Below are 27,073 nucleotides of genomic sequence, written 5' to 3'. Positions count from 1 at the left end.
CTTGTCTGCCAGATGAGGAAAATCAGAGGGCAATGCTCCTCTGCTTTGTATTAATAATCTGAGCTATGTATGGCATGTTCTTGTTCTTTACACAAATACCTCATGATCATCTGTATGCCACAAATATTTTCCAGTAGAGATCTCTGCCAGGACATATTCCATTTCAGTAATCCCTTAGAGCCATTTCAGTGAAATAGGGTTGGAAGGCAGCAGAAAGATTCAGGAACTCAAGGCACATTTTAACTGTGTATGTTCACAAGATGTCAGAGCTGCCCTCACACTGACTGAAGGCCAGGAAAGATCATAGAAGTTCACAATTGTATGACTTTTGCCAGAACATATCACACTCAAATTAGGTTTCCTCTTGTTTGAGAAAATGAAAAAAAGACTGACCAGTTATGCATGCTTTTCCAAGACAATGGACACAGCTCCTGAGAGATTTTTCCCTCGTGTTTCAGAAAATGGGATATGGTGCCTGGAGAAGTCTGAGCATCTTTAGAGGTACTTCACAAGAAAACTAAACAAACAGCAAGGTGAGAACAGAACAAGCTGCACTGCTGAAAGAACACAGTGGTGAATGGGTGCAGAGGAAGACCATTATGCCTGAAGGCACAGGACTCTTCAGGAGAGGGATGGAAAGCTCAAGGAAGGGGGAGAGAGAGGCTGAGGGACCTTGGGCTCATTTAGCTTCCCACAAGGAGATCAAGAAGAGCTATGGTCACTCCTTGAATACCCATGATGCAGGGTAAAGGACATCACTAAGTGGGAGAGGAACTCTTTCAAGAAATCATTGACCCCAAGGACAGACATGTATAAACTTGCCATTTCCTACTTCTTATAAAGATTTTCTTCAAGTTTCTAAGTACCAGGAATGAATGATGTTTCTAGCATAGTTTTCTAAAAGTAGGAAAAATGCTGGTTACTTGTTAGCTGAAAGTTTATGAAAGGAATTAACTATAGCACTGTGAAGGACAAAAAAAAAGTATTTCTGCTTCTCTGTATTTAAATTTTAAAACAACTAGTTAAAGACAAAAACAATATAACTGTAGATTTATTTTTTTAACCTCAACTTTTTTTTAAGCAAGGGATATGAAAAACAGTATCAGACATTTTGGTTTCAAAATATATGTTATCTCTCTTCTTCCCCCCTCCCACTGAGATTTTCTGCTTCTAAAAAAGGCATGAAAATACAGACCTTTACACTTAGTATTAAAAATGGAGCAGAAAAAAAAAAAAAGATGAAAAATATTTAAACTAGCTATATAATTAAGAAATATTATATATTTAATAAATATTCAATACTTAAATATAAGCCAGTGAGGGTATGATTATGTTTTCACAAGAGGTCTTTCCTGTAGTCAAAAGGAGTCAAGTAAGAACACTATTACACTTTGATAATTAAGCCAAGAACATGAGTTTCAAAGAAAAGGAGGGGAAAAAATTGTACAATCTTGCTAGTAAGTGTATGACTTTTTAGTAATATTTCCAGAAAATGATTGTGTCCAAAAGCAGCATTGCTTAGAAAAATGGAAATCTACCAACAGAAAGTCACAAGCTCAAGCAAATAAAAAAATCTAAAAATGCCATTATTTCTGCATATAGCTATATATTAGAGCAAGCATACTGCAGAACTTGGAGCTGTAGTGATATTCACAGGATGACCTTTCCCAAACCACAGAGAAACAGACAGGTTTTAATTTTTTACACACAACAAGTTCTGCTGCCTTCTAAAAGATCTGAAACTAAATATGTGCTATGTTTTTTGTTTGACTGGAGATACATTTACCATTTATATCAATAATTTGCTATGGTGTACATATAGAACTGTAGCTATCTCAAAAAGGAAATCACTTTATTATCTCTCTCCTTTATGTGGAATATGAAGTACGTGGGACATATGGAGTACACAGGAAAGGGAACTATTAAATCAAAAACCATATATGAAAGCACAACAGGCTCTGTTATAGAGATAAAGATATATTTTTATACATGTGTATATATATACACACATATGTATGTTGAGATTTAAAAACGAAAGCCTAGTGAGCTCATTTTAGGTGGTACCATTAAACTTTGGGGATTGATTAAGCTTTGAGGATTGATATGAAACAAGTCTCTGTGACTTGGATTTTGCTAGGAAGCTAATTAGAATGCAGATTTGGTTGTTTTCCTACATTTCTTTGGTAAATGAACCAACCCTTTTCATGGTAGAGCTCCATAATTAAAAGCAAACTTTGACAAATTCCCTCCTTTTATACTACCCCAGGCTATGTGGCTTCCACTTTTACGGGGAACCACAAGAGCAATTCCAAAGACTGCAAAACCCATCTCTCAGGTGTGTTTTTCCCCCTCTCACAGCTTCTGTTGGCATAAGAGTCCTATGAAAGCGTGGTTGCATTGAAAATTGCATCTGTCTGTGCCCCGGTCAAGTGTTATCAAGACAGTCAAGGCAAACACCTACCACAACAATCTCTCCTTTGTCAGTCACAGGGATCCCATGAGAAAGCACCAACCAGTCTGTGATTTTGGTAGTGTTAGACAAGCCTGAAAGACAAAAGATAAGGGTCACATTTTATTTCAACTGACCATATAAAACCAGAACTGAGAGTTCCATTTTGCCAAGTAGCTTTTAAAATTGTGTGATAGCGCAGTGTTAGCAGACAAAACTTTGTGGTGGACTTGGCAGTGCTGTGTTAACAGTTGGACCTGATGATCTTAGAGGTCTTTTTCAACTAAACAATTGTATAATTCTATGAATTCAGGAAACAGCAACTGGCAGGAGTCCTACTTTCACTGCAAGCTATTTCCCATTTTTCAGATTTATCCAGTAGTGTTTTTTCTCAGAAATAAACCATCAGCTGAGTTCCTTTCCAACAAATACTCATAAAACTTATTTACTCAAACTAAGTATGTAGATTTTAAACATAAAATCTGCCTTTTGTTATCAAATATTAAAAAAATGCAGCTTGGAATAAGTTTATAGCCAAATACACAAAATTCTCATCTTCCTTATTCATCTTAAGTTTTAAACAACATGCTACTTAAAAATATTTGTAATTACTGGAGTATGCCTTAACATTTAAAACTCCTAAAAGTATTTAATTCCTGCAGCATTCTCATCCTCCACTGATTTCCATTTAGAGGGAGATGTGATATGGGAAAAATATCGGCCATACTTTTAGAAAAATCAAATAGTAATTACTGTTACTCAGGCAACCAGTGCTCAAAAAAAAAGCTCAGATACATGTACTCTAAAATTCTAAACTACTGATCAGTTATTCAGCCAACAGGTGTGTCACCAAAACAAGGTTCCCCTCTCACCTCTTCCACATCTTCCTCCCATCAATTTTCCCCTCCTACTTCTTTAAAACAAATCTTGCTTGAAAATTAAGAAAACTGACAAAAATTGTTATTGCCCTCTTCCTAAATTATCTTGACATTTCAGGAAGAAAATCAAAATTTATTTTCATTATGGTCTATCAACTTGCAAAATAAAAAAACTGTTTCCTATACTTCGGGGTCAGAAGGTCCATAGGATATATCAGATTGTTAACCTGAACACCACAAATTATTACACATTTTCCAAGTACCCCGACAGCAAGATAAGTAGCTTGTACATGGATAACAAATACTGCCTAGGCATACAACCTGCCTTGGGCTGGAAACCTCGAGATTCACCACTTTCTCTAATGGCAGGAAGGGCAATTTACTGGTTTGAAGAGCTACAGATGTTCACATTTCCATTCAGCTCTTCAGACAATGTTTCTACTTATGTTTATCACTCTAAATGGGAGGAGGAAAATTTAGAAAGGAAAGTAAAATAATTGAGTACAACACACTTTCTTGTCAAAGCAGCTAAGATGTTCAGTCTCTTGAATTGTCAGGGTATGGTTAGTGCTTAAGCTGCTTTCAAACTCATTTCCTAAAGCTCTACCACAGATGTTTTTCATTGCTTTTGCCAGCTCTCCTTTTTAACACACAACTTGTCTTGGGCCAGCGCTCTCAGTCATTGCATCAGCTTCATCTGACTTATGCATCTCCTAATCTCCTTCTTCCTCTTAAAACCTTGTCCTTGCCAGCACCTTGCTCAGCACTTCACTAACCTTTCTACCAGCGCTGCCTTCCTGGGGGCCTCTCTCCCACTTCTATCTTGCAAAGGCAGGAGAGATCCTGAGGAAGCAAATAGTTCTTTATCAGCAGTCTTTGTCATTCCTCCTGTTTGCTCCTGGGCAACCTCTTCCAACCACAAAAATTCAGTTTATCCTCTCTACAGAAGGACCTCACAGATTTACCTCCTACTCCAAGTCTCTAACTCTCTCCCCTTATCCAAACTGGAAATTTCAACCCTTCTCTCTGACATTTCCTTGGAGTTATCCAACTATTAAGTTAAGCTCTACACAGATGGACAAACCACCACCTATCTCCCCTCCCATACAGACTTTCCCAAGAGGCTCTTCTTAAATAGCCAGCACCCTGCCAGTGCCCCAGCCTGCAGGCTGATCATTATACTCAACAAGAAGCTGTATGTCTAAATCCTGCAGAAAGAGCATGCATATAATGTACATAAAATGCAGTCTTTTTTCTGATCTCCTAGACAAAAAAAATAGTTATCCTGGTTTATAAAATTGTATCATTTTATCCTGAAAGATCTTCCTCCTTTTCTCAGGCTTCAACCAGATGAATTCAACTTCAAGAATTTCTGAAAGGGCATAAGCAATGGTCACCTCCTGCACATGTTGCTCGGCTATTTTAACTCTTTTATTGCTATTTAATCCATGTAAACTGCCCCCCAAATGCTTTTCTCATAATTTAATAACCTTCTCAGTCTTCTCAGCCTTTTCTCTTGATCATTTTTTACTAATGTTTTATCCTGTATCAGCAACTAAGCAATTTAGCTCACAAAAATGACCCGACTAATCAATCCATTGAACATTTTTTTAGACATTTATCTTTGGATGACATGAAGTCTGTATTAAAATTACCTGGACAAGAATCCAGTAACTACTATTAAAAATGCAGGTGGAAAAAAAAAGCAGTTGCTCACACTCCACCCTTTCCATATTACATCACTTCCAGGAATTTTTTCATCACTAATAATTATTGTGGCTCTTTCTATCCACCTGAAGGTTTTCAAAAGACCTTTTAAAGATGTAAAAACTAGGATCAAATACAGAATTTGAGCATTATTGTCATTAGTAACACCTCTATCATGACAGGGGAAACATGCTTATTTTATAAATCCCATCAACCAAGGATTAAATTAGTCCTATCTTCCCTTCCTATAACAGAGCATTGATACCTTAAGAGTCCTGTATCCAGCTTGATCCCTACACTTCTGCAGAGTTGCTGTTCTCCAGGATGCAGTCCCTCATGCTTCACGTCTGGAAAACTTTTCACCAAGAAACCTGAACAGCTACATCCTGTATATATACCTTTGGTTTTACTCATCAAAAAGAAATAAATCATCCTTTGTGGCTACTTACTTTTTATTACAATCTGGCAAACAGCATAATTGAATGCTTTTTTTTAAGCCTCTGTCTTAGAAATGAAGATGTTAAATGGCATCTTGCCTAGACTCACTCCTGGATTGTGATTCTCAGTTTATTTCCCATACATACCTAACTACTTGTTTATATTTTACAGCTGGCTGCTGCTCCATTCACCTGGCAGGCTTTGCTGATGTAGTGTAATGGTTTCCTAAAAAGAAAACTGTATTGTACAGAGCCACAAGATGACAGGCAGAAGAATTAAAAAACCTTTGTCAGCCTCAGCACAGGACCAGTGGCAGATGTGGAAAGAAAGACTGTGGGATCTACTCTATATTTGTGTGACAGCCCATGGGTGATCTGGTTTTTTTGTGTCAGTCAAGAGTAGCCAGGAGGCACAAATGGCCATGAACTCATCTCTCTCCACTTCATCCTGTCAGAGCTTATGATGCAGCTCACAGCCTGGCAGCCACAGGGTCCAAGGACAAACGCTAAAGGGCACACAGCAAAGAGGATGAGGTTTGACAGGTTATATGCACAAGAAGGAATTTCAGATTTGGATTCTCACTTTACTTACAGTGGTGACAACTTGTGATTATGCAAAACATATCCTCAGCAGCCTCCTTAGCTTTGTCAGGAGACAGCATTTCATACAGTCCTACACTGTCAGCCCTAGTCACAGGGGGAAGAAAGTGAAAGATGAGATCCCTCAGCAGCACCAGCTCCCACAGCAGCCAGGGTTACAACACACTTTTAAAAGGGAAATTCTGCTGTGCAAGAATAGGCCACAAACAAATTGAAAGCCTGTGCCAAGGAGACACAGAGCTACATCCTGGAAAGTTCAGCAAAATTTAAGCATACAGCTTAGAGTAGAGAAGCCCTTATGAACTCTGGGTAAAGCTCCTTGCTGCACAGTGCCAGCTTAAGTATGCTGTTGGCTCAAGCCAGGAGATGAAATTCCCATGGATTCCCTGAAGCAGAGTAGGAAGCTACCCACCTGCCACATCCCCTTCTTCCCTCTGGTTTACACATCCCACACCATTTTCTCTTGGCAAGCGATATTCAGGTTACCACGGCTCAACAGCTATTTCACTGGCTGGTTCCCAACAGTGAGGTGCTTTTCATCAGATCACATGTGGGAAGGTCTTTAAAGGTTTTTTACAGAAAGCAGTTACATGATTTCATACAGACAGAAAAGCTCAAAGCACAGTGATAAAAGGCATTTTAATAGATCCATTCATACTAATACAGGAGATACTGTGTGCTGAAAACAGGGAAATTTAAGACATTTCTAGCATGATAGACCAGAAGATTTAATTGCTAGCTTTGCTTTGAACTTGACAGCTATTACTACTCTACTAACTCTTGGATGCACTTCTAAAGAAGCTTTGTCATTTTAAATTTTTAAGGAGAGATGTCTGGATTTAACTATCAGGTTTATTATAATATATATAATAGAAAAACACACAGAACTGAGCCTCTGTGAGAAGACAATTCCCCACACACCTGCTTATTAAAAAGCTGAAATGGAAAATGTCTTCCCTGTATTTATTCTTCCCTCCAAAGAAGAACAAACAATCAAAACCTATGGTTAAAATAATGAAATCACAATTACATATTCATTTTACCAGATAAGCTTTTCTAAGCCTTCCAGAAGATCCCCAAATGTAGTCACGTTGACTAAATATTGTATATTTTCCTATAAAAAGGTAGAGGTAGGCATATCACACCATTTCAAAAAATAATAATTTTTTGGGGAAAGAAAATGCTTTTTCCACATGGCCAGTCTAATTTCCTAGGGAAAAATATTAAAATAATTTGACCATAATTGGGATCCGAGTGACATGTAAAAACAGTTTAAATTTTGCAACTTTCTCATAATTGTATGAGAACATAAACCCATTTTCAATTCCCTCATGAGCATATATTTTTAAAGTTATTGTTCATTTACAAGTGCTAGAGAGAAATTAAACTAAAGAAGGGTCTAAGGTTCAGTCTGACCTAGAAATCAACACAGACTTAACCTGACCTTATTTTGTCAGTCAATCACAAATGGACCAATGAATTTGCCCGTAATCTCAGATACATTGAGACACACAAGGTATTTGACTGAAAGAAAAAAAAGGAAATACTCTCTTTCGTTTTGAAGACCATAGATTCACATTCCTTCCTTCTTGAAACTTGACCACACAGGAGGTGGACTGGGTGAAGAGAAACACACTGGGCAACTCCTTTCAGGCTACAAAATGGCCCCACAACACAGGAAGAGGCGCAGATGTGAACTGAGGTACAACTGCATTTTGCATAGGCTAAGCCAGATGGACTAACTTGGCAATGGCTCCACCACTGCGACTGGCAGTGAGCTGCACAGCCAAAATAAAGACAAAACAGGAGGCAAGAAGAAATGAAGAAATTGATAAAATGGCATTATCTCAAAGCATATACTCCCTGTAACCCTGGAACTTCTGGGGATTGTCTCCCTATGCCTATTGGAGGACAGCTGTCTCAAGGTGACTGTCAGTACTCTTCTATATCTTGTGCCATATCAGACATTTCCCAAAAGCACTCTACCAGTTAAGAGAGGACTATGGCTCTTGGATGGAAAAGGGAATTACATATGCAAATTATCTTCAGTTTTCTGCCTCAAAACTAAGTCTGGAGTCTTAAAATCAAGTCAACTAACCAACAGCACCCTCCTAACACACACAGGAGAACACACACAGGGACTGTGCGAAAAGAGGGAAAAGATCCAAATAGGAATTATCATGAAGGAAAATACAGCTCCACATACAGAGCACACAGCCCCTTCCCTGTGTGCTCATTTATGACAAGGCATGCAATACTGTAATTCCCACCACAGCAGCCAAAGGCCACTCAACCTGGCTGCCTTCATGCCTAAAACCAGACAACCTTTTGAGAGGATTCTGGAATAACTCACATCTTTCCCATCATACAGCACTGCTCACTCATCGGTCTTCAAGCCTTCACTCATCAAGCTTTCACACATTAAGAGTTCATACAGTTTAAACTGTACCATCAGATATCCAAGATTTGGTCATTTTGGGACATACTGCCCCAAAGCCACTCTTTGCATCTGCATACTTTGCATTTGTGGTACTTTTCCGGAATAGATGATATCTACAAAAGTATACTGCATTGAAAAGAAAACCACTGTATTTACATTATTGTTTTCTGAGGAATTCATATCTTTTTTTTTTTCTTTGACTGTTTCATTATACTCCTTAACTGTTAACATCCAAAGAAAATGTCAACATTCAAATCCAGCAAATATTTTTGGAAATAATTTATGCAAAGTATCCCTATTTCGAAATATCCTCATTTCCTTATTTCTATGTACTGAATGGCTGCTGAGTAGGAAGAATATGGAGGAGAAGAAACTGGAGAAGGCCTTTGGTATTATTATTATGAAAAGTAACTTGTTTTAAAGAAATATGAAAACAGTATATTCAGGAAAAAAAGCTCTCTGAGGGAATCTTTTCTCATCCCTGCAGACTTTCCATTACTGTAGGTATGTAATAGTTTTAAATATCAGGAGCCACCTCAATTAAAGAGAAAGTCAATTTGGCACTTGGACTCCCTAAGAACATAATTATGCAAATCACAGAAGGTTCTATTAAAAAGCCCTTTTGAGCATTCAATAAATGCATTAAAACGACGTACTTTATTGGATGCACATATTCAAAAATTAAGTGTCGATATAAAATAGGAACACAAGTCTTGAAAATTATTCTTTATTCTCTTGTTACAGCATTTACTGCTTTCCGGTAGTGGAGTTCTACGTATTCTCACTAAATGAAAAAATCAAAGCCTGACAAATGCCTGGGAACAATCTCATTGAGTAACCTCTGATTTCTCCCACCCAAGCACTGAAACAGTTGGACAGCAAACACAAAAGACTTTAGCTAATATGAAGCACCTAAACTCAGGTCTACAACTGCCGCAAAGCATTTCCTACACATTTCTAGGAGGACCTATTTCTGATGGACAGATACTAACCTTCTGCAGCCTTTCAGCAATTTCCAAGAGCTTAGACCCATACTGTCTGTCATTTAAGCCTGCTTGTTTTAAGTTTCTTTGACTGTAAAGATTTTAAGAGAATTATTTCCTCTCTTTCCCATAAAGCTCCAGATACTGTGAATTCTTCATAACCAGTAGGGCTGAATAAGTCCCAAGTTAAGGCAATCACATGGAAATTCCCTTGGTATTGAGAAAACAAATGCATTTTCACATTAGTTGAGGCGATTTTGATAAGACATGCTTATGTGCACATATTGTTTTACCCTGGAACTCTCCAGGTTATAGTTTCAGTAACATCCTGTCCAGCACAGCACGAAAACTGTTTTGTTTTGCAGGGTTTGTTGTGTTTTTTGTTTTTTTTTCCTCCAAAAATAGTACCATCTTTGCCCTTCCTTGATCTAGTTCAAGATCAGAATTGGTTGATAGCACAGTGAAAATACACTGTCATTTTAATGAAGAGGATGGGCTCAGTCTCACGGGGTGAGAAATGAAGCTGCACGAGAAAAGATACTAAGGCGAAAGGGAGAAAGCACAGATCCTCACTGCCCTTGCAGCAATCCGTTCTGAAGCTGCCACTAACAGCAGTCTTGCCAGCCAGCAAAATGATACATCACTATTATTAGCACAATGAAGGGGCATGATGGTTTGACTCTTCCTTATATTGGCAGCTGTGGTAAATCATCCCATCCAAAAGCAACTATTCCTATTAATAAAAGTTACAAGGACATGCCTGTGTTGGTCCAGTACAGTACAGTATTGACCAAAACAGTAGAATTATGCAGGACAGGAAACAAAATCAAACCAAAGAAACCCCCCAAAAACCCCATGCAGACCTTTCAGAGAAGACAGAGCAAAACAGTAAACTTTACAAAAAAAAAAGCAGCCCCTGAAAACACATTCATCTGTAACTGCAAGAAAGCTTCACAACAGTAGTCTAAATTGAAAAGCAGGGAACACAGTCAAACATTATATTTTATTCAAATCTGTGAAGTTCACCTTTCTAAGAAGCTAGTGGAAATGTGAAGTGACTGATGCAAATATTTAGCACTGACAGTTTGCTAAAAAGGTATTACGTTCTTTGGATTTATGAGCTGTCTATGAATTTGTCATACCTTGATTTTTGACTAAATATGTAACATCAACTGAAATTAGAACTACCCTATTGCTCCCTCTGAAGTGAGATTTTATTTTTAAGACAATGACAAGCTAGAACAAAAGAGAACAGAAGACAGAGAAATGGCTTATCACACGCCTAGTGACTCCACAGATGTAAAGGGGTTACGACATTAAAACCACTAAGAGCTATTATGTTTTACCTTCAATGAAAGCCAGTGGTAAAACATTTAAGAATGGATTTTCAGACATAAATCCATTCAAAGTAAATGGCCAATGCTGCTACTCCAGTGGGACATTACATCATGCAAGAAAGGAGACAGATGACATGACGTTACATATTCTGAACACCACCACAGCTGATGCCCCGTGACAGCAGCAGTTTGATGGAGCCAAGCTATTTGCTTCAACAAGCAACAGAGGTGAAATACTACAGGGGAGAGAAGGATGAACTCACACTGCAGAGAATGGCTCCCTCAAGGATCCAAAATACATGGCACAAGCAAACACACAGAGCAGAGCCACCAACAGCATGGAGCAGTGCCAGGGTCAGCAGCACTGCTTTGAGCAAGCTTCACACAGCACCAATTCTTCCAGCACAACCTTCCCCAAGGCCAGGGATTGTCAAATCACATAGTAAAGAGAAACAAACAAGCTTGTAGCCCTGAGATAAACTTACATCCTGCAGGTGAGTATGAATGGATGAGCATCCATATGCTCTGAAGGTTTTTAAGTGCTTACCATCAGAACTACACATAATACATACTACACCCTTAGGAAGCAGCTGGCTTCAGCTCCTGTAGCAACTACAAGGTCCACCATCACGTTGTGCTTAACCTGTATCAATTTCACCTTTCAGTGATTAACAGGAAGAGAGGACTGCTCTGTTTTACCTGAGGCACAAAGCTTATGTCAGCTCAGTGTTTGGAGCAAGCCAAAGCCCAGCAGGCTCCAAGTGTGGTCCTGAGGATCAATGAGACCAAACAACAAGATGGAATAATCATAAACAGCCCATTTGAGCTGGCACATGCATCCTACAGCTGCGACTGAGTTTATCCTACCTCTCACAGCTTTCCAGCAACAGTGAGACCTAATGAATACTGTCACATCTTTGCTAGAAAGCTAGACACACACACACAACTAAAAAAGTAATTGACACCAGCAAAGCCTGGTGATTTAAAGTAGAGAGAAATCACCAGAAAACCTTTCAAAATACAGAAGTAAAAAAAAAACAAAAAACAAAAAAAAAAAAAAAAAAACACACAAAAAAAAAAAAAAAAAAAAAAAAAACCAAAAAAACAACCTGGAAGCTCTAATAAAAGCTGGGGCTTGGTTTGGTTGTTTTTATTTAAATATGGGCTGCCTTTCCATAAATCTAACATACCTTATACACCCTCAACATTTATCTTTTGGTCAGCACTTTTTCCACAAAAGTAAGAATAGAGTACACATCAAAGGTAAAAGTAATGCATAATTAATCTAAGAAAGTAGGTGTAGGTGTCTTCTCCTCTAGGCTCAACTGCATGATAGGAAATGCATTATTCATGAAGGAAGATGATGGTACAACATTAATAAAGTCAGCATGACAAGACAAACAAAGACCACAAGATGTATTCAACAGATAGCAGTGTGCAAAAGTGATCAGCTAACTGAAAGGTTCACACAGAGTCTGTTTACAGAAAACAAACACTGAGGAGAAATACAGAAATAAGACTGAACTGTTTCAGTTTGTATCCTATTAAATCTTGTTCCATTTGGGGAACAATTTTTATACGATACAACTGCAAAAAATGTTTCTGGTGTCTAAAGAGTTGTTATTACAAAACGAAATTAATAAAAGAGCTAAAACAATTATTTTAACAAACAGGAATTCACATAAGCAGGGCATGTATGAAGAACAATAATAAAATATTTTTAAAAAACTGAATCTTTCCTTTCTCATGCACTTTTTGCCATATTATAAAGCTACTCGGGGCTAAAGACTAACACTTGCTCTTCTTCATATTCAAAACTGTCGCAAAAATATTCAGAAATGAAAGAACAGTATAACTTTAAACAGTGTCAAAAATAGAAACACAATATAAGTTGATTTGTAAGCAACTGGGCCAGTAAAACCCAGTTTCCTAGGAAAGTGTGTCAAAGTTGCAGGAAGAGTTCAGACTTCAATCTGTCCTTCAGCAGGCATCTTTCCATCTGTCGAGGCTACCTACCGCCAGAAAAGGCGTAGGTTTATTGGACATAAGCTACCACCCTCTCACAAATGCAACTGGAATTGCTCAAAAGGTTTAGAAATTGAGAGCAACAATGAAAGTCAGACATTCACAGAGAGTTGCATGCAATCTCTATTTTCTCAAAAAAACAGGCTAAATATATATATATATATATATATACACTGACTGCACATAGCTTGGTCTTGAACTTGAAGTTTCTGTTATGAGCCTGACCACACAAGTCGCAGAGCACTGCTCTCATTCTGTCTGGATGGATGCATCTCTTAATACAGGAATAAAGAGATGAAGGGAAAACTGTAGGAATAGAAGGAAACCCAGACTTAAAAACCATTCATTTTCCTCCTAAGAGGACAAACACTGTCTGAAGCATCAGGCCCAGAAAAATATAGTTGCTTTACAGAATGCAGCAAGACCCCTCCTGTCACCCAGGGAGGGTGCATTTGGGCAAGGAACTCTGCTCACCCATATCACCACAGCCATCCGGTGTGGTCACTGCAGGGAGGCAGTCCTGACTGAAAACATTGGGTAGGAGGACAGAAGGCAACCACTTCTGATGCTTCTGTCAGACCTGTCCCCATCACAGAAATGAAAAGAGATTTTTATACACATACATTGCATAAAATGTTCTATGCAGCATATGTTTTTTTACACATACACATAAAAAAGTATATATAGAAGGAAGTTAATATCTATGAGATTATAAAATCCACACACAGATCTTCATCAATGATCAAACATGAAGAAAATCAACTGCTGAACAACAAAAGAAATAATATGTATAGGAAAAAGCTGGTCATGTATGTACCTGATTATCAAGGGCTAATGATGGATTTTTGCCTTAATATATTTTCCTAATTCATTTTCATATTCCTTGTATTTCATATTTCTGGCTAATTATAAGAGCTGCCTGCAAGGACTGGATGTGTAGAACAGAATACAATTCTTATGCCATGTATGATCTATTTAGTAGAGAGTAGAGTTGAGACAAAGGCTGGTCAGCTGAAACTGTCTCCAAGAACCATAGTGATAGCTTTCATAGCCTGTAGTTCAAACTGGACTTTTATGGTTACACAAAATAACCCAAATACTCCAGAAACAGAACAGTCAGTGAAATTTCCAAGTGAAATTCAAGAATAATGACTCCAAAACTATGGAATCTGGCTGTTCACAAGCAAAGCAGTGATCAGTGCAAATAAAGCTGAACATTTGTGTGTAATGAAAAAAATTACACCTGAACCTGGTAAGTTAGAACTTAATTTTCCAGACAACCTGCAAGACCTGTCCACATTCTGAAGTATTTCATATGATTCATTGGACATCATGAAGAAGAAAAAGTTTGTATTTATGAGCTTTAGTGCATTTTTTCAATTACAAGTCATTTGCATTCAATATAAACAGGATGAAGTTGTACTGAACTGTCATAGTGATACGCAGAGGATAACAGCAAGGTGTTTCAATGCAACAAGCTACCACTCACTTGATAGTCTATGAATGAAAAGGTGAAAATGTTGCTGTATTAAGGAAATAACAGTCATGCCAAGACTAGAACAGTCTGACAGGATATTCTGTCTTCACAATAAATAAAAAGTTACCAGACATACTGATTCACTTTCTCTGTTCCTCTTTTTCTTCAGCCTTTTAGAAAATACACTTAATGGTATAACCACTATAAGTGGCACCATCAGCAAACAACAACAACAAGCTATTTGAAAATCCATTTTATATTATATTTATTATCTCCAGAATTTGCTGACTGCATATGGAGAAAAACTGTAAGCATTTCTGATCCCAGTTGATTAGAAAATACAAAAAACATATCACTTTGCAGCAAGCAGCCAGAAGACCAAGTCTATTTTCAACAGCTCCTTCCTCCCAGCCATCAGAAGTGAAAAACAGACATTATCATTATGATCTTTTTGTCTGATCGCCTTCAAAATTAATTTTATGAGCTTGTTTCTGCAAAGCAATACAGAAAAGGATCTTGCTTTATAAAAAGAACAGCTGACCACAGCCTAAGTTAGACACAGCAGAATCACTATGCCACTCAAAACGAGTGGTGGGTTAGTTTGTAATTGTTTTCCGTTTCCTTTCTGTAACGCAAGATGCAAAAAGGAACACAATGAAAAGCAAGTCTTCTAATCAATCCACAGATTACTAACTCAATTGCCTAACTATTGATACTAATCCACAGGAAATATGGTAAGTATAACAGGTTCCAGTTCCCCTGCTGCATCAGGTCTCTAAGAGAAAAAGGTCTGTGCTCGCTGACCAGGCTGCAGGATGATCAGAGCCATTATTTTTCCCCGAATCAGCACTGGGAGGGCAAATACGAGTTTTCTGCCAGCCTATGAAAGCATTCTTGTAAATACAGCAGATACACTGAAGCCATTCATACCCACTGTATGACACTGCAGCCAAAACTCATGTTTAAGACAGCAGCTTTGTCCTTTGGCTTAACTGAAAGAAAAGTTGTCAGAAGTTATAAAAAAACTCCACAGGAAATCTGACAAATACTTGGAATATATTATTGGGAAAAAAATAAACAACCCACACTTGGAACCAAAGAACTTAAGTGACTATATAGTCTTTTTTCCACATACAAATTATTGCCTTAAAATACTGAATCAGGCAAAAAAAACCCCAGTCTGTAAGTGTTACTTCTAATAGTGTAAATGTGTAACTTTTAAAACTGTGCTTCAAGGGCAAAAATCTACAATAACTGCAGGCAACAAACACATTATTTGATCTAGCAACACCTAGGATGTGAATCATGGTGATTTAGATATGAGGGGAAATCAACCCTCTGTTTTACACAAAGGATGGCTTATTGAAAGTAGTTATATCAAATTGAAACACTTATGATTGTAGTATTATTTCAATCACAAATGGTTTTCCCCCTCATAATACACAGATTGCACAAGAAGATGAAGATAATGAGACATGATGGCCAAGGAAAGGGCGGGAATAAAAAAAATAAAACTTCATCCCAGGGGCAAGGATGGCTGTGGGGAAAAATCCTGTCTTTTTCAAGAAACTCCTAAACAAAAGGAACTATTTTTCCCTCCTACCACTACCCTTCTCACTTGATCTTGCTTCTCTTGGGTATTTAACAGACTTCCTGTCAGGACACCTAGATACCTCACTGCCAGGAAAAAAATAATCTAAGTTTTCCCACACTGTAAAGTCCCATTAAAGTATAAACCAAGCATTTTCATTAAAAGGTACAAATCTCCCCCCCACTGTACTACAACCTCACACACTCTTTTACCCACCCCAACCATACCTTCACTAGCTTCTGATGCCTGTGAGAGAAGCACACACAAGAAGACAGGCCAGACACCAGAAGTTTAAACTACTGATGTAATCTCTCCAGTAGCACTGTGCCCAAGAACATGTAACTTCAGCTTAGCCACTCCTGGGCCAGTACTGATAAGCTAATGTGAAATGAAGCAATCCATTTCCCAGTGTAAACAGTTGTATGGCTACACAGGGAACAATATAAACAAATGGATCTATTTATAAGTCATCATTTACGCTTGTTGTAGAACGGGAATATTATGTTCCAGGGCAGAAGTGACAGTATTTCCAAGAATACAGCAAAAATTCAAAGAGCTGGTATCTTCTTCCATCAGCCTGCCCTGCTGACACTCCCTGTTTCAGTTCTATAGAAGCAATAAACACATGATGCAGGGCCTGATCTGTTTAGGAACAAGACACCCTCGATCCAGCGGGTGGGGAGACAACCTCATTGTCGTACCTATGGGTTCTTCCAAAAGCTCAAAAAAAAAGTCAACGGTAACATCACTTCAGCTCAGGGAAGGAAAATCCGAGCCTTACTCCTACTTCTTCCACCCCTGCAACCCGAACGATCCGGTTTCTCCCCAGGCTGCACACTCCGGTTGTACCGAGAGCACTGGCTGGGGGTGGCACTCCACAGACCCCTACACTCATTATTTCCCCCTGCCCGAAGAATGACTACTGCACTCCAGGGCACTGGGCTCCTTCGAGACGTTTTCGCTCGTTTATGGAAACGCCAGGACAGAGCACACGCGGGGCTGAGCTGCCGCTGTCATTACGCCCCCGACGCGGCGCTCCGCCGGCAGCCTGCGCCCCGCAGCCAGGCACCGCTGCCGACACAGCGCCCCGCCGCCCGGGGGCTCCCGGCGGGCAGCAGCGGCGGGGACACGGCAGCCGCCAGGAACGCCCGCCACAGCCCCTCACGTAAAGGGGTCGAGGGTGCTCCGCGCGCTCCGGCGCCGCCTCCCGCTGCCCCAACGCCCCGGGAGGCGCCCCCGCTCCCGCCGCGCCGGGTCCCCCGCTGCCCGCCGCCTTACCGTGCCGCTGCAGCCCCTGCCGGCGCGGGGCGGCCCGCGGGCGGTGCGCGGCGCTGTCCCGCGCTATCCCGCTGAGCCGCGGCAGGACGCCGCCGCCCCAACCATGGTCTCCACCCCCCGCGGAGCCGGAGTGTGCGCGGCGGGAGCCGCTCCCGGTCTTTTCTCCGACGGGGGAGGAGGAGGGTGGGGTGAGGGCGCGCGGGGGCGGGCGCGCCCGCGGCGGGCGGGCGCCATTAACGGCCGCGCTCGCGCCGCCGCCCACTTTGAAGCGGCCGCGCCGCGCCAGGCACAGCGGCGCCCCCTGGCGGCGGCGGGAGGCGCCTCCCGGCCGCGGGCGCGGGGATCCCGGGATTTCCCGCTTGGCAGCGCCGCCGGCCTGGGCGTGCCGAGCCGAGCCGAGCCGAGCCGCCGGTTGTACCGTGAGGCTTTTCATCTGCTTGAAGCAATAGCACCTCTGGTTGCCTGAGCGTGATAGGCCGGGCCCAGCAGGTCCGTCAGCGGCAGAGAGAACAACGGGGCTGGTTGTGCCGAGGAGGCGGGGGGTTTGTCCTGCCTGCCAGGGAAGGAAGAGGGGGAAGGCACGGCGGTTCTGCGGGAGGTGTCCGAGCTTCCCTGGTGTCGGTGTCAGTGCGGAGCAAGGGCCGGTGCTCCTGCGGCAGGCACGGAGGAGGCACGGCAGGAGCCGCACGGAGCGGGGAGGCGAACGGGAGCTGTCTAGCAGATTCATCGGGCACAGCCCAGCCCCGCTGCGGGGCTGACACAGCCCAGCAGCCACCCCGGCGTGACACACAGAGCACAGCAGCCACCCCGGCGTGACACACAGAGCACAGCAGCCACGGGCACGGGGCACACAGCCTGTCACTGCGGCACTGCTGCTGGGCGCCCTCACACCATCGCTGTGTGCGGGGGGATGGCAGAGGGAAGGTAAAAAGCTAAGTATCCTCTCACACACAGCCAAATACTGTGAAAAGCTCAATTTGAGGTTGTCTAGTACAAGAGTTTACCGAGCCTGAAGATGGAAGATGAGCTTGAGAAGCTGCTTGTCTTCAGTCTTCTAAATAGACTGGCTTTTCTCTCTTATTTACCATAACAGAAGATAATCTTATTTTTGTCCTCGGATATTTATGGATAGCTGTGCCTTTCCTGTCGGCTGTCATCTGAACAGCACAAGGTATTTGAACTGTCTTCTCCCAGCACAGACCAGTCCACTCAGGCTTGTAACAAGTGCCTTTCATCACGAGGAGAATCACCACCATTGTTCTCCATTTCGGCCTCGATGCTGCCCTTGGCACCGTGCAAGCAGCCCCCATGCTAAATACAGACTAAATGCATCCAGAATTACTGATCTCTTCTGAATGCAGCCACACGTTCTGCTAGTATGGCTTGTATTACAGAAAAAAAAAATACAGACAAACTTAGGAAAATAGAAACATTTATTGAAAGGTGCAACACACTCATGAAAAACTTAGTATTCATTATTTAACACTATTAGTCCAAAATAGATCATTTGTAACATTCAAATATATCAAGATCCTTCACACTCAAAAAGAGGGCATCCTAAAGTGCATCTTAAGTGACAATTTTACTTGTAACCCAAGGTATAGTCACAATTTTATCAGAAGTTATCCTCTTAAACACTCATTCTCTACGTGTTTTTACAAATAGAAACAATTGTATAATGTTAGTAGAATGCAGTGTCAGTTCCTTCCCAATTCAGCATCTTTAGCAAGTGCTTAGCTGCAATACTATGATATGATACACAAAGATACAATTAAGCATATCTGTACTTATAAGATTTACACTTAATCCTGACTTTTCAGCATCATAACATAGCTGTAATCACTAAGCCTGGGAGTAACCCTGTTGCATTCCATTTTATTTTTCTAGTCCCATACTGAATGGTAGCCCCTACTATATAACGAAAGCCTGAAGTCCACTTTTGGTCCAATATGAACTGTGGTTATAATTTTTTTTAAATAAACTATACTCACCAACCATAGCCAAATTTTTGCTGGTTTACACAACAATAAATTTGGCATATAAAAATGGCAATAGCTGTTCATTAACTGAAATTACTCTCAAACTGTAATGTGAAATTCTTCATTTCCAATATACAGAACTCATATTTCCTTTGAAAAGGAGTATCACACAGAGTAGAAACCTTTTACTAATTATGTATGGTAACAAGAGGTGATGTGAAATCCATAACATTTTAAGAAGGTAAGAACACAGAACCTTTTAACAAAAGCCCTCTTAAATGTCTGTGCATTATTTACTGGATTTTGATATTTTCAGCTCCTTGTTTCTCCTGCAGTTTCCTCTGTAGGCACAGAGGAAGCAAAAGAATAGCTATTTACAGGGTAAAATGCAAAGCAAAGAATGACAGGATTTCTAATCTGAACAGGAGTTTGTGTACTTCATATCTGTGTACTATGCTACAGCTGGCATTTTCTGCAGAAACTGCAGGGTTGTAGATTTTTTGGTACATTGATGCACTAAATCATTCCCCATGCTGGGACTGAGACAGCAGCAAAGGAAAATGCTTATTTTCTATCATTGTGGTGTAGGTACTGAGGAAGAGACTAGATTTAATATTTGAGTGGGGGAAGTCAAACCCCAGTTACATAAATTTGCACTGCCCATAGAGCCAGGGAGAACTCCAGCCAAGGTCAGTGAAATAACTGACAAAAGACTGTGGGGTTACGGTGTGTGGGCCACATTTTAAATGTCACTTACTGTTAATACAAGAAAAAAAAATACTGAAATGTCAGTATCTAGGAAGTGTTGTGATTGCAAAATGCAAAATACAAGGGGACAAAAGAGCACCACTGAGTATATTTGCAGTTAGGATAGTAAAAATAGAAACTGAAGGAATTATAAATGGAAAAATTTTCACAGATTATGCAGAGGAGCACTTTTCTTTACACAGAAGTAACAGCTCCTACTTAAGCATTTCCCCCCTTCACCTTTGAAGATGCATTAGGGGAATGCAAAACATCTCTTTCAAAAATTTCTTTAAAAAATCAACTAGCATTTCCAAAAAAATGGAAGAAGGTGTAATTTTCTCTACGTGGTACATTTAATGCATGCTCGCTCCCAACTGCTGTAAATATTTAAATGTGTGAGACAGTCCAGACATTGAGTTCAGTGGACAGGATGAATGAGTAGTGCCACCTCACTTCTGCTCTGTGCAGTGCCTATCCCTGTGCCCTTCAGACAGAGGGCAGATGAGACTAGTTAAATTTGAAAACCTGCAATTATAAAGCCGTAACAATTGCCAGAAAAGCAAGAATGAGGGCAGTATATTAGATTATTTTTCAGGTTTTGGGGATTTTTTTATTTTTTTGTATTTTATATTGATGCTACCTGCTCTTAAAATCAAAGGTAGCTCTCGCAAAACCAAATTAATTTCATTTAAAGTCTGCAGGTTTATAACCAGCAAGGTAATTAGTTACTGAGACAAGCAACCTTTAAAACAAGGTTGCTTGATATATGAACTTTGTTGTTTGTAGCTCCATGACTTAGCAAAATAAAAAGCTAGTATGCAACAGAAGATATATGTTGGGTTGTTCTACATGGTATTAATTAGTTTGAGAAGGAATCTTCATCAGAACTGTATGCCTACAGTATGAAAATAGTTTAAAATAATAAATCAATATTTGCAGATGAAAGGAAAATAGAGATACTAATAAAATGAAAACAATGTTTCACTGTAAATATTTGTTATAACTAAGGATATTGCCAATGTGAAATATGATGTTTATCATTAGGTAAAATGTACCTCTAAGTTTTAAGATGGATGAATACAATATTTTTTCATTACTAAATATATGTTTTCACAGAAAATTACATCCCCCAACATTTTTGCAAATATCATGTATGTATGCAGAGGAGAGGGAGAAGATGCTGTTACAATTAAGTCTTAAAAAATAAAAACTACCAAATTTTTCACCTTGATTGTCTTTTAAATATATGATTACTTAATGATTCCTAGATTCTAACCCTCTATTATCCCTGAAAAAAGCAGAAGGTGCTTCCAGAGACCTGCCAGCTGGCCCTCCAGTGATCTACCCGGGAACTGCAATCCATCTTGCCCTGAGAAACAGGAAGAATGTGTTCCTTGATAAGAATTTTGACTTATCTGTCATTACAACTGTTTAGAACGATTTAGAGTTTTGGGTATTTTTTGGTTTGTTATCTGGCATGCTCACTCATGTAGCATTTTATAAAAACAGTTTGCCTTTAAGTCCTTGGTGCAATGGACTAGAAAGTTTACTTCAGAGATCTCTTCATGTGAAAGTTCTGAAAGTATTTGGTCATACTCAAGAAAATAGACAATGTAGTCTGCATTTAAAAAGCATGTAACATATTCACATGTAGAGTTATACTGAACATCAGTCTGTGCAAAATACCAAGTGTAGTTAAAAGCATTAGATACAAGTATACACTCACCTATAAAGATACACCTATTTTTACAGAATGCACTGCCCTAACTCAGTATATTGAGTCACCAGTCCAGTTTCATATCAGCTTTACTCCACACATACTTCCCTCCTCTTTTTAGGAACATCTTCTCATCAAATCCACTGAATTTTATAGCTGCTTCTACACCAACATCCAGGATAGATTTGGAAGGTTCTTTCCGTCCATTTCTACAGTTTAGAAAACGCATCTGGAAAATAAGATAGATAAGATTATAAGATGTTAGAATTTCAATTTGCAAGATCTTAATTTTTCTACAGACTTAAGCAAGTTGCACTACAAAGTTCCACCAAAACCTATGTAAGTGTATGAAGAGGTTCACTCTAGTCCTTAGAAGGCTCAGAAACTCATGGTTAGACATGTGACATATCTTAACAAGAACAAAGCAATATCATAATTCCTGAAGATTAAACGTTGTCACTTCAGTTACATGTAAACTAAGTGGGCACTCTGAAACTTAACTTTCAGAGCAAGTTCTGTATTTTTATATTAAAGAAAAAAAGCAAAGATGTCCTGCAAATCTAGACATCTACACCTTAAGATTTGTGTTGTAAGGATTATGCATGCAGGCTGATGGCAACGCCTCCTTAGGTCATACTGTCTTGCAGTTCACAAAATGTCTGATGGGCATAAATCACATCTGTTCCTTGTACTACATGGTAAAATTGTTTTATAGAATGCAGAGCAAATTAACTGATTATCACTGTTGTATACATACATATATTAGCATACAAATACCATGTTTCAAAAAAAGACTTACATATTCATCCAGAATGAGGTATGAATCTCTCATCTGTAATAGATCAAAAGAAAAAACTAAATTAATGTACAAATCAAAATTTCATTCTATTGAAAAAGGAGGGACAAAACAAACACTATTCATTCAAGGTCTGATACAAATCTTTGAAACAATTGCTGTATCACCACTATTTCAGTGAGCTTGGATGAAATTTATAGAAAAAAATGACAGAATTACAAGAAAAGCTTTATGTATGAATAATATGACCTCTCCAGTGTCTAAGTGAAACATGGGTACCCAACTGGACAAAGATGTTTTAAATAATATCCAAGTTTTCTATTAATTTATATACCAGAAGAAATTAGAGTTTTGCATGCTGGAATGATTATGCCATTTTCCAAACAACTGACATGACCATTTTAACTGGGATGTTTAATTATAAGCCCATCAAACAAAGGTGTTCTGCTGGATCAAAGGTAAAAAAGCTCTCAGGTCTCAACAAAGAAATATGCCAACCACTGAAATAAGACAGGTTTGCTTAGTTAAATGGGTATCTCCTAAATCCTCCTTAAAATTCTCTGGATAGCTGGAGCTTGCTGCTGTGTAGAACAGGAAATCTGATCAATTTGGTGTTCATCTTTCACACAGTTTTACCAGAAATCAGAAACAGTCTTCTGGAACCAAACCTACCATGGGAAGCCTTTTTTGAAGGACTTCTATTATGAAGGAAAAAAAAAAAAAAGGTAGAAACAGTAGAAACAGTTCTGGGTTCTCATCTTAACCCTTTCTCTGATGAGTGCTCCCTCTCACCAAATGCCTTAAATGCTAACTGCACAGCCCCACTTTTAGGTCTTACATAGCAAAGGCAACCCAGTCTGCTCACTTAACCTCTACATACATTAAGAAGTAAACTGTAAATACAGTCCTTATCTGTGGAGAGGAAAAGGAACACAAGATGGGAGATTTAAGGCATTCTTGAACTTGGTTCAACTTGCTATTTATTCACTTAGTTCATAAGCTTTCCTAAAAGTGAGTCTTACAACTCTTCTCATCCCATGTTTAGGCTCTGTAGGCATTTACAAAATGGCCTGAGCTCCACCCTTAGGCACCAAAGTCCTTTAGTGTGGTTAATGTAAGCTGGATGGCAGCTGATCAAGTTAACTGGTAGGCTCTGCAAGAGCACAAGGAGTCTCCTCCTGAATAAAGAGCCTAAGTGTGCAATCCAAAGGAGTTCAGACAGAAAATGTTCAAAATGCCACTTTATTGTGAGAGGGATTACCCAAAAGTACTATTAGTTGGGTACTGTTCCTCAGTTCCCAATATAATGCTGGTTGGGATGCTATCTTATTCATGTAGGTTGATGACACTGGCATAATGTGACATCATAGTCAATCTCTATTAGGAAACTATACTTAGACTATAAAGTGTGTTTACATTAACTCTGAAATTTTCAGGATCTTGTGCCCAACTCAGGAAGAGTACTCCCACTGATGTCCACAGGACTGGGAACAATGGGTTTTTCCTCTTCCACTAATAACTTTGTTGTCAACGAAAAGCCTTAAAAAAATCAAAAATCTTGGCTTCTACCATAACAAAACCAGTTGCTGATAAAGTTGTACTGAAGTTGTACTGCACTTCTTCTAAGCCACTTTTAATAGGGAAAGTATTAATTGCTATGAAAGTTTCTTGTTCCTTTCAAATATTCTAGCATTATTTTAAAAGTTACAAAGAGACAGTTTAATTTTTACCTTCTGATTAGATTCAGGTACCAAGCAGGAGACATCTTTGTGGCGATCCAGGAATCGATCAAAGTCTTCATCACTGATAACAAATTTTTCTGCTTCTCTTAGAGCATCCTCACCACTGTTCTCCCCTTCGATAAGCAGGCACTGAAATACCTAAACAAAGAAAGCACCTAGTTAAGACCTTATGTTTTCACTTACCTAGAGGATAAGATACTTCAGTCTCAGTAAAAATGTCTTTAATTTTTCTGTCAGTGGAGCCAAAATGACACAACTTGTGGTAACTGAATACTCCACAAAGGGCATGGTGCAGATTTAATTAACTTTTTGTAAATTAACATTACAGAGTTCTAAATGTTATAAATTATGATTTTCCTTACTATCTGAGATTTCACTTACAGTGTTTTTTGGGGTTTGTATTTTTTTCTGAGTAACTCTGTGTCTATAACAATATCCATGAGGCAAATAATGAGAAATTATTCCACAAGTTCTCCTATATTTATGTCACATTATCTCTACCCATTTTCAAACTTATTTCTAGTAAAAAAATAATAATATGTGTGCAGTAACCTCTAATACTCTGTAAGAGAAAATTAATATACACTTATATCTTGCTAACAATATATTGACTTTAATGTATCATTGTTCAGTAATTTTCCCTAATTTTCTCTACACCATAACATAGTTTCACATGTTAAAGGCTTTCTGTGTTATTTTTAATATACTAAAACAACCTGGATCTACACACACTGAAATAGTAATTTTCTGTACGTAATACAGCCAAAAAAAGATTATGGAACTACTGGGCTCTATTTAAGTGCAGAATGAGATAGAACCTATCTCAGCACCAGGCAACATTGACAAGAAGGCTCCTAACACCAGCCCAAGGTGGAGCTGGAGGTAAGACTCAGGTCAACAGAGGTTCAGACAACTCCAGGACTTCATTATTACTTTTCTTTGAACAGGAAACATGTGGTATATACTACTTTCTTACCTTCCAGCGCACAGGGTTGAGTGCCTTGATCTGCTCATTCATATCCTCCTCAACATTAAATCTGTTGATGACTGAATTTATTTTAAAAGCAACAGCATACTCTCGGCACCATTGCCTCAATTTATGCAGATTTTCCACATGGTTCTTCTTTCCTTGATGACGGCCAATTAAAACGTTGACATCCTCATCAAAACTATCACATGAAATTGCCAGAATATCTAAATATTCACCTGAAAACAAGTTTTAAAAATTGATTAATATCTAGTCCATCAGCTAAAAGCTGTCAGGATTCTGCTTACTTTCACTTCCTTGTCATGTGTCACAAAATACCATGTAAATGCAGTTCTGTGGAGTCATCCCATCAACCACAAAAGCCACATCAGTATCAAAACACATAGTTTGTGTGTGTGTGTGTCCCCAGCATTATGGAAAAAGGTGGAACTATTGTTTTATTACACCATTATACCAAAAAGTTTTTATGGTATAATGCCTATCTTTACAGCAGATAATGAACACTGTTTCACTGGTATTTACATTTGATTTGCATTTACTAAAAATTAAGCACTAAGAAACCATCTCCCACTTGCCCTCTATCTCATCCATGGGTGAGGCTGACCATGGAGGCTCCCCAGCCCTGCCAGTGCAGCTGTGCCCAGTGCTCCCTCCTTACCATACTTCTCGAACCACTGCTTTCTGATCAGGCTGCCATTGCTAACAATGCTGACACTTGGGAGCTCCAACTCCTGCTTGCAAAACTGGACCAGTTTGCCCACAAATTCGCCTCTGTCGTGAAGAAACGGTTCTCCTCCCGAGAAATTGATTTTCTCCATTCCTAGAGACGGACCAAAGAAAGATGCTATGAACCTCTGCTGCCCATTGCCTGCTCCTGTTCAATGTTATCAATGCCCCACGGCAGAGGGTCAAGGGGCATCCCCGGGATAACTCTTTCCACGGCATTTGGTCCTGCGGGGTCCCCATTCCCCGGTTCCCTCCAGCCCCACCTCTCCTGGACTCACCTCCTTCCTTGAGCATCGCCAGCCCCCGCTTGGCCTCCTCCAGGGGCAGCACGAAGGAGGTCTTGGCCGTGTGGAAGCAGAAGCCGCACTTGTAGTTGCACTGCCGCGTGAAGTGGTAATTGACGCTGGTGGGCGTCGGGGGCGCGTCGTCCCATTCCTGCTCCCGCTGTTGCCGGGGGGACGAGTCTCGCCAGCCGGGCAGGGACAGGGACAGAGACAGGGGAGCCAGGCTCCAGCACAGCGCGCTCAGGCGCCCTCGCAGCGCCGCCAGCACCGCCCGCCCGACGGACAGCAGCCGGGCCAGCAGGGCCAGTTGCATGGCTCGGCTCGGCTCGGCTCGGCTCGGCTCGGCTCGGCTCGGCTCGGCTCGGCTCCGCTCGGCTCCGCTCCGCTCCGCTCCGCTCCGCTCGGCTCGGACCCAGCGCGATGTGCTGCGGTTTGGACTCGCCTGGGCACAGTTGACTGGACTTGATTCCACTGGAGTCAGTTCGGCCGGTTTTGGTTCAGTTCAATCCGACCCGGCTCGGCTCGGCTCGCAGGCTGCAGAGAGGTGTCCGGCGCTCCGCACTTAAATGTGCGGTGACTGCCTCCCCTCCCCGCCCGTCCCGCCCCGCCGTGTAGGACCGCGGGGAACAGCTCGGTTTCGTTTTCCCTTCTCCCAGAAGCGAAACTTGGCACCGAGACGCGGTGTTTTCCGTCTCCTGCTCTGCCCCACCCGTGGCCCCAGAGTCCCCACGCTCCAGAGCCGCCTCTTGGCCACGGCCACCGCAGAGCCCGCCGACTGCCTGGGGCTGGGAGCAGGTTTGAGCACCTCTGGGTTTGAGCGGGTCTAGAACCTAGGACCCCTTTTGGTGTGTGAGGTCTCAGTGACTTTGGCTCTTGTCGTTAAACTCGTGAA

The 27,073-nt window shown here is 40.4% G+C and overlaps 2 protein-coding genes across 5 annotated transcripts in view; both read right to left on the bottom strand.

Moving 5' to 3' along the window:
* Positions 1–17,398, bottom strand: part of RNF144A (ring finger protein 144A) — a 62,899-nt gene extending 45,501 nt beyond the window's left edge. Inside the window, exons 1-3 of one of the 4 annotated variants that reach the window (XM_053936920.1) lie at positions 17,203–17,395; positions 4,104–4,170; positions 2,462–2,544 (exon numbers count right to left, since the gene is read on the bottom strand). The gene's annotated coding sequence lies outside the window, so the exon portion shown is untranslated. Of the gene's footprint in view, positions 1–2,461; positions 2,545–4,103; positions 4,171–16,151; positions 16,277–17,202 lie in introns of those variants that run through there. The other 3 variants (XM_053936923.1, XM_053936919.1, XM_053936922.1) reach the window with 3 other exon arrangements.
* Positions 17,399–18,618: 1,220 nt separating this feature from the next.
* Positions 18,619–26,807, bottom strand: RSAD2 (radical S-adenosyl methionine domain containing 2). Its single transcript, XM_053936918.1, has 6 exons — positions 26,176–26,807; positions 25,830–25,991; positions 25,160–25,389; positions 24,172–24,321; positions 22,445–22,477; positions 18,619–21,874 (listed from the first exon to the last, which is right to left on the bottom strand). The coding sequence occupies exons 1-6, from the start codon at positions 26,492–26,494 to the stop codon at positions 21,710–21,712; spliced, it is 1,059 nt and encodes a 352-aa protein (XP_053792893.1). The 5' UTR covers positions 26,495–26,807; the 3' UTR covers positions 18,619–21,709.
* Positions 26,808–27,073: the final 266 nt, after the last annotated feature.

The sequence above is a fragment of the Vidua chalybeata genome, chromosome 3 (assembly GCF_026979565.1).
Source record: "Vidua chalybeata isolate OUT-0048 chromosome 3, bVidCha1 merged haplotype, whole genome shotgun sequence".
In the NCBI taxonomy this organism is placed as follows: domain Eukaryota; kingdom Metazoa; phylum Chordata; class Aves; order Passeriformes; family Viduidae; genus Vidua; species Vidua chalybeata.
The sequence above is the reverse complement of the archived record's forward strand: the minus strand, read 5'-3'. Positions and strand labels throughout refer to the sequence as shown.